Source organism: Sander vitreus, chromosome 8 (genome assembly GCF_031162955.1).
Source record: "Sander vitreus isolate 19-12246 chromosome 8, sanVit1, whole genome shotgun sequence".
Classification (NCBI taxonomy): Eukaryota; Metazoa; Chordata; class Actinopteri; order Perciformes; family Percidae; genus Sander; species Sander vitreus.
In genome coordinates this window covers 36,395,482-36,403,579 of record NC_135862.1, presented here as the reverse complement: position 1 = coordinate 36,403,579, position 8,098 = coordinate 36,395,482, and the positions used below count along the sequence as shown (strand labels likewise).

Below are 8,098 nucleotides of genomic sequence, written 5' to 3'. Positions count from 1 at the left end.
TATTTTTTACTAATATTTATTTAACCTTTATATAACCAGGAGTAAAGACTCATGAGATGTCTTTTTCATGATTGTCCTGGCCAAGACAGGCAGCAGCACAAATAACACGGTTCCAGACATACAATAAAACAAATGGAGAGCAATGTAAAATGGAGATCAAATGCTGTGATCAAAACCATTCTTCAGCATGCATGGCCACTAGGTGTCAGCAGAGCTCCAACACGGCTTCAGTTTCAACAGACTACACATTCCCAGTCACCTGCTTCCACTTTGTAGAGAAAAGTGGTGTCATTCTTATCTCATGTTGTCTTTATATTGTTGAACAACACTGTCGGCGCATCCACATGATAGCACATCATTTAGATTGTGTAAATGAAATAGCAATACTTCCTTCTCCTAATAATTACTAACATGTTCAAGAGCAGTAAGGCGGCAACCGTGTCTGCCCTCAGTCCCTTTTCTTTTTACAGCGCTCTCCAACTGGGCGAAAGTCACCGGACTACACCATTTTCTGAACATAGCCATACTGAGACATACAGAGAGAGTTGTGTGGAGCTGATAGTCTTAATTAGCTTTGTAGCTACTCATTTGGTAATGGCTGGAATGTAACAGACGTTCATTAATATCAAAAAGTTACGCACTAACCCTTTAAACCACTATCTAAAATGCAAATCAAAAACACAGTTGGAGACATAAAAGCAAAGCTTGGTGTCATACCTGAGCTTTTAAGTGTGATTTCAAATGTTTAAAACATGTGAATGGAGCATTTGATGTGTGACTGACATGGCTTTGGTTTGATTGTCATCCCACTAGCCTCGTCAGAACTTTGGAGTGGTGGAGCTGGACGGTCTGATCTACGTTCTCGGAGGAGAGAACAAAGAAACAGAGCTGATCACCGTTGAAGTGTTTGACCCTCACTTCAGTACCTGGAGAATGCAGACCAGTATGACCATGATCCGCAAGGTAATAATACACATAATCGCATTGACTGGATAGTAGAGCATCTAACACAGTTGATGAATGGGACACAATATTGTCAAAGCGTGGGCAATATCACCTTAAATCAATATCACAATTAATTGTCACATTGTACCTGGGTAATGATTAATAAACAATCTAAATAGACACACTCACAGTGGAGCTCCTATTAAACGAGACTAAATCATGGACAGGACTGAGTAGTATTTATTTAACATAATTAGTAGTAGATAAAGTAGTAATAGTAGTAGTAGTCAAGAACACCAAATATTTGTTTGCTGAAATAGAAAAATCAAACTGAAATATATATAATATTTCAAATCTGTTGCGAGTGTGAATATCAAAATAGTTAATATTATAGAAAGATCTAAATAACAATTTCATTGCTGATGTTATTTCATTCTATTGGCAGTATGTTTTAGGATATGGACTGATGTTATTTTAACAAATGCTTGTTGAAATAATGTCACCTAAATGACCTGCAGACTGTGGACAGGGAGGACAGGGGCAAGCTGGAGCTCAGTGCGGGGCTACAGAAATGTCCTATTTTCAGGGGATTTTTCATTTATTTTGTATGGTGCAATGTAGATGCTGCTGTTGAACGGAGTCATATCAGACATTTCAGTTTACAGGAAAGTACTGATATTTATTATTGGAATTGTTTTTATAACTTTAGCTTTTGTGATAAATGTTCTGTGTTTGACTGTTCAATGTCCTATGGCTATTAAAAGAAAAACACACATCTGTGTTCTCATCCTTGCATAAGAATATAGAGCAGTTTTGATGGGGTCTCATGCTATAATGCTCCATGACATGTTGAATGTTGAACTTTAGCTATATATATATATTTTTTTTAAATCGCAAATTGAATCGTAATTGCAATATCTGGCAGAAAAATCACGATTAGATTTTTCCCCAAATTGTTCGGCCCTACCTTAGACCAAGTGATTCATTTTCCTGTCCCTGCATGCTGTGTCTGTTTTCTCCTTCAGGTCGGCTGCTATGCCTCCATGAATAAGAAGATCTATGCTATAGGTGGGGGCTCCTACGGGAAGCTGTTTGACTCTGTTGAATGCTTTGACCCCAAAACCCTGCAGTGGACGGGCCTCTGTCCTCTGAAAGAGAGAAGGTATTGCATTAGCTGTTGTGGTCTGAGCAGGACAAAAGAAAGAGGATCTAAAACTTGATCAGCTGACACACAAGTCAGTTTAATACTGTTTTTTTTTCTTCTCATTTTATCTTCCCTTTTTCCTTTTGTCACATGTTATACGCACTTGCTGTATAATATAAGCATTTAACTTCAGCCTGGGATACTTAACTTTGGACTTGTTTGTATTGCATAACAGGAAATGAAATACATCTCCATGGTCATTGTCGCTCTCTCAGAACTATCAGTAGTTTCCGTTTCCCTCAGATGAAACCATATTACCATACTGAAATCATGGCACTCATATCAAAATGTTGCTCAGGATGATGAAGTAACCACAACTGAGGATGTTGTTGAGTCACACCATGGCATGTACAGTTGTTAGTCATAGCAGAACCCTTGACGTGAAGAAACGTCTTTCGGTTTGCATATCTCTTGATTCGTAGTACCTTGTACTGTATGTATGAGGGAAATAGGTTGACATCAAGCTAATGTATACACTAAACCCTTAAGGAGGTTTGTGACATCATGCACTGGAGAGTTACCTTTTTTGTTGGCACAGCTTTCAACCCAATTGTTAACTTCAAAAGCATCCCTTCAAGGAGCTTCTTTATTGCTATGTTTCTATAAGTTAAGCATTACTGTCAAAGTCAGATCAGTTAAGCGCTTTTCTTGGTTTGGAAAGAATTAATTTAGCTCTTATCTGATCACGTTTGACTCCTTTGTATTGCCATGTTTTTCCTGGATTAGCCACTGTGCTGTGAAACCTTTGATCATAAGTAAACCCATCCCTTATCATGTCAATACTGGCCTCTCTTTACTTCAAAATAGAGCACAATGACAATTTACACCGTGGTGTCTCGCTGAGCAATGTTGCAAAGCAGGATTACTTTATGGCGATAAAGTAATGTCATTTTATGATTTTAGATTATTTTTTTTTGTCTTAATTTGCAGGAATTGACAAATCTAGAAAAATCTCTCTTTTTTTTTTTTTTTTTAGCCAATAGGAGACATTGCTCTCTTGTTATTTTATCCATCTGGCTCAACCGATGTACATTTCTGGGATAAAGTCAGACCTTGGGTAGTCACGCGTTGCCAGACCTTCTTTCACAGCACTGCGGAGGAGGGTCTGTCGAGTCCACACAGCATTCCTGGATGGAAGAAAAACGTGCTTTGGTTTATTGGCATTTCTTTAAACCAATCACAATCGTCTTGGACGGTGCTAAGCTCCGGACGGAGCCACGGTGCCTCTGCTAAATAGTCTCAGGAAGGAACTTGTTTTGGTGGAACGTGTGTACGTTCAAAAGTAGTTTTAGTCGTGCAACAGAAAACTATATAAAATATAATATAAATAGTCTAGCTAGCTGTCTGGATTTACCCTGCAGAGATCTGAGGAGCAGTTAACCATAGTCCTCACAAATCCACCGGAGGTTAGAACGCCAACACAAAGGAAGAGGAAGGTGGCGGGCATCTGGCCTAAAAAGAGGGACATCTGGTGGAATTTCCGGTGCCACCTGAACAATCCCAAAAGTGGAACGTCTTCGATATAGACCTGACCTTGGGTGTCCTGAAAGTGTATAAAATAAAATAAAATGTATTATTATCCGGCGCATGTCCCTCCCCTTTCAGCTATCTCTGCTATCTATTTGGCAAGGGCACCGTTGCTGCATCCAAGGCATAGCGCCGCCCAGGACGGTTGTGATTGGTTTAAAGAAATACAACCAAACCAGAGCGTTTTCCCTCCATACCAGAATAGCGAATGCGGTGTAGTCACACCATACTCCAGCGCTGTGGAAATAAGTCTGGCAATGCGAGACTATCCATAACCGTCTCTCAATCGATTTTTCCATTACTTTCCTGGGCAGGTTTGGGTCGGTGGCATGTGGCGTCGGCCAGGAGCTCTATGTGTTCGGGGGAGTTAGAAGCAAGGAGCAAGACAACCCCGAGCAAAGACAGATGATGACCTGCCAGTCTGAGTTCTACCATGACGACATGAGGAGGTCAGTAAGGAAATACTGCTTCTGAAGGATGCAGAAAGGGAAGCTACTCCTAAATAGCAATTTCTAAACTTTAATTAGATTCTTTGAATACATTATTATATTATTATTATTACTAGGATTTTTCTGGGTTTTAGATTCCCATTGTCGTCTAAATGTTGATTGTCAAAGATCATTCTTGAGCTTTATCTCACCATAAGGACCATTTAGTTGCTGTTTTGGAGCTTTTTACCATATCACATGATCTTCATTCATTAATTGGATTCCCATCAGATACCACAAAGTAGTTTGTTTGTCTTGTCGGCTAATCTTTGGAGACCAAAATATTGTCTCGTTCTGTCAGTTCTTGGGAGACTTTGAAATTTGGAGAACTTGTTTTCAGATGAAATTGCTAAAAGCCCAAAATATCAGCTGTTGCCGTTCTATATAATTCAGCTCTGGAAATGCATATGGAATGGCTGTATGCAATATTTTCCTTTTTTTTATAATATTTTTATTTCTTTTCGTTGTGAATTTCATCAGGTGGGAACACGAGGACATAAATAAAGGTTAAAAAGTAGTCATACAGAGAATCCACATTGTGTAATCAAATCAGGATTTCTGCAGGTTTCACCAAGTCAAATTTAAGACTTTTGAAGACCATTATGAATGAAATGGAAGACCTTTATCACAACATCAACTATGCCCTAAATTCAGTTTTTTCAAGCCAAGTATCGCTAAAGAATAAAATGCGTTTTATGTCTGTGGTACAAGCTGAAAGAGACTCGCGCCAATAACACAAAAGCTGATTGGCTGCAATATAAGTTGCATGTTGGTCTCATTTGTAGTTGTAATACAGCGAAATTATGTTTGGACTAGCGAAGGAAAGAACTACAACACCACGGAATAATAATAATAAAAAAGAGCATTAGAGGTAGCGATGCATGGACGTAGGAAAATTAAGACCTTTTTAAAATTATGTAATACCTAGAACACAATACTTCAGCGAATGTAAGACTTTTGAAGACCTAAAATTTGTATTTTGAAATGTTAGACTTTTTAAGACCCCGTGGAAACCCTGCAAATAGCTGTGTACGTTGTTGTCAAAATGGAAACAAAATGTACAAATATCCCTGTCCTACATTTTTTATAATCTGAAAATCAAGAAACTAATCAAGAAAATTGTCTTTTTGTCTGTTTTTGATACCCATATGTGTTGTGGTGCAGGTGGATGTTCCTGGATGACCAGTCCTTGTGTATCCAGACCAGTTCATCCTTCGTTTACGGTGCGGTGCCCATCGGAGCCAGCATTTACGTCGTGGGAGACCTAGACACAGGTCAGTAAGAAGAAACACAGGTCAACCAACAACAGAGGGTTACAGTAACGTCAACATTTGAATGTGTAAGGTTGGTGTTTCTTGTGCATACAGGAACAAGCTTTGACTACATCCGGGAGTTTCGCCGCAGCACTGGGACGTGGCAACGCACCAAGCCTATGTTACCCACCGACCTGTCCAAAACAGCCTGCTCCGCCCTGCGCATCGCCAACTGTCGGCTGTTCCGCCTTCAGTTGAGCCAGGGCATGTTCCGAATCCGAGTCTGACTTCAGGACGCCAGGCAGTGGCCCACTCTCGGCTCCATACTCCACTTCTTTGCACACTGGTACTTTCTACCTGCTGTAGGTCTGGGTTTAGGGATTTAATGAACACTAAGGTATTCTAGTCGCTAGATATTGAGGATTGTGACTCTCCGTTTAGGGGTTTATACTATACTTGACGGGACAAAAGTTCATTCAAATTTCTTTTTTTTTTCTTTTTTTTTGAAATATTTTTAACCCTTTATGTTTTATGGCATTTTTTTAAACCTAAATATATATTTTTTTTCTTTTTAACATGGGGTTTGATTGTTTTTTGCTTTTTATTCAAACAGACATTCCTCATTTGTGATGTTTACTGGTGATCTGTTGCTTGGTGAGAGATTTAAACTGTAATTAACGAACACATTATTAGATGAGGGATTATGGTTGATATTTTAAAAGCACCGCCGTGCAATTTGTATTTTAGTGTTGTATTATGTCTGGTGGTGTATTGTTCATCTTTCTGGCCAATCGTAGACGACACAATCGTTTGTCCTGATATTTTCTACAGCTGCAGTGGAGGGTTGGAAATCTTTTAGACTTTGTGTCAGTCCCCTAGACTCAGAGAGCAATGGAGTCTTCTGCACAATAACAATGATCCTGTGCATGTTGGCTCCAATAAAAACTTGCTGGCAATCTATGTCAGACCATACAGTATCAACTTTGGGACTTGTCAGGCTGTTCAAATTGTAGTGCTACAAAGTAAATAGAAAAGAAATATGCAAGCAGCCAAACGTTATTAACTCCCGCCATCCATCTGTGACGCTTTGTAGTTTAGAAATGCAGCAAAACAAAAAATGTGGCCGAAGCAAATTGCATTGGATTGGATGGTTATTGACCTGGGTCACCAGAGCAGTCGCATGGAACTCTTTCAGAATTTTCTAGGGGGGGTACGGTTCATGAAAAAACATCCAAACCACTCAGTTTGCATGTCTCGGTTCGGAGCGTGTGTGCGTTGCACGGTTCGTCAGTCCACTGTTAATGTGCACTAACCTCTTACTGCCGTAGTGCCCACTTTATACACCTATGTTAAAACACTTACTGGAAACGACGAGGGGGGTGAGCAACATGAATGCAATAAATGGCAGCTGATTGGACGAACGCGTCACGTGGTTGTTGCTGCTCCCGAATTTCAAAACAGACTCTAATGGCGTCTCGTTCTGAATACGATCTCGTATTTTACTAAAATAGTTCACCGAAACGTGTTTCTGAGAACATTTTAAGCGAGAAATAGGCCGTACAGTTGCTGAATCTGTCTGTTTTTTTGATCGACAAAGGTCAGTTTAAAAGATTTTCAGGTGGGAGAGATGAGGAAGACTGTAGAGATGTCAGGTGGGAGAGATGAGGAAGACTGTAGAGATGTCAGGTGGGAGAGATGAGGAAGGCTGTAGAGATGTCATGTGGGAGAGATGAGGAAGGCTGTAGAGATGTCAGGTGGGAGAGATGAGGAAGGCTGTAGAGATGTCAGGTGGGAGAGATGAGGAAGACTGTAGAGATGTCAGGTGGGAGAGATGAGGAAGGCTGTAGAGATGTCAGGTGGGAGAGATGAGGAAGACTGTAGAGATGTCAGGTGGGAGAGATGAGGAAGACTGTAGAGATGTCAGGTGGGAGAGATGAGGAAGGCTGCCCAGAGCTGGAGGATGCTCCAGCGTCGTGTATAGTCTGGTGTGTGGGAACATTTAGGATTTCATGTCACCTATGATGACAGCAGAAATCAAACAACAGATAGAACTGCCACTGTGTGCATGTATTGTGCAACATGCATTCAATATGCTAATTTTAGCTATCATATGCTGAAGTATGTTTCTGGAGTATTAAAGAAAAAATAACAAGAACCATACAGAACCGAAAACTGTGACCCTAAAACTGTGATACGAACCGAACCGTGAATTTTGTGAACCGTACCACCCCTAGAATTTTCATACCGAATTTTGAGAATCACAAGAAAAACGACGGCATCGACAAATGCCAAAAACTACATTGGTTTACGTCCAAAGGACAAAGCCCACTAGGGGCCGTAGGAATGATGTCTGTTGTCCATCGAAAGCAAAGGGGGAGGTACCGTGAGGTTTTCATAGAGCCATAAAAGGAGGAGGTGTCAGGGATGGATGGGTCCAGGCGAAAAGAGCAACATCCAGCGGAATTTCCGTCTGCACCGGAGCAATCCCGGAAGTGAAACGTTGTGGATGTAGACTACACACAGTGTGTAAATGCCATGATTGTCGCTGGAGACCTCTGATCGTCTGACATAGATTCAAACTCCAGCAGTGCAGCAAATTAATTATGGACAGTGTAGAAAATCACTGACTGAAGAAGTAGATGGCAATAAATGGGAACATCAAAAAGTAAATAGCAAACTAA

The 8,098-nt window shown here is 40.4% G+C and overlaps 2 protein-coding genes across 2 annotated transcripts in view; both read left to right on the top strand.

Moving 5' to 3' along the window:
- gan (gigaxonin) overlaps nucleotides 1–5,940 on the top strand; it is a 12,523-nt gene extending 6,583 nt beyond the window's left edge. Inside the window, exons 9-13 of the mRNA XM_078258048.1 lie at nucleotides 814–963; nucleotides 1,971–2,107; nucleotides 3,991–4,125; nucleotides 5,329–5,438; nucleotides 5,532–5,940. Of these exons, the coding sequence (XP_078114174.1) occupies nucleotides 814–963; nucleotides 1,971–2,107; nucleotides 3,991–4,125; nucleotides 5,329–5,438; nucleotides 5,532–5,704 (705 nt within the window). The 3' untranslated portion in view covers nucleotides 5,705–5,940. The remainder of the gene's footprint in view (nucleotides 1–813; nucleotides 964–1,970; nucleotides 2,108–3,990; nucleotides 4,126–5,328; nucleotides 5,439–5,531) is intronic.
- kiaa0513 (KIAA0513 ortholog) overlaps nucleotides 1–8,098 on the top strand; it is a 104,642-nt gene that overhangs the window by 70,641 nt on the left and 25,903 nt on the right. The window lies entirely within an intron of this gene.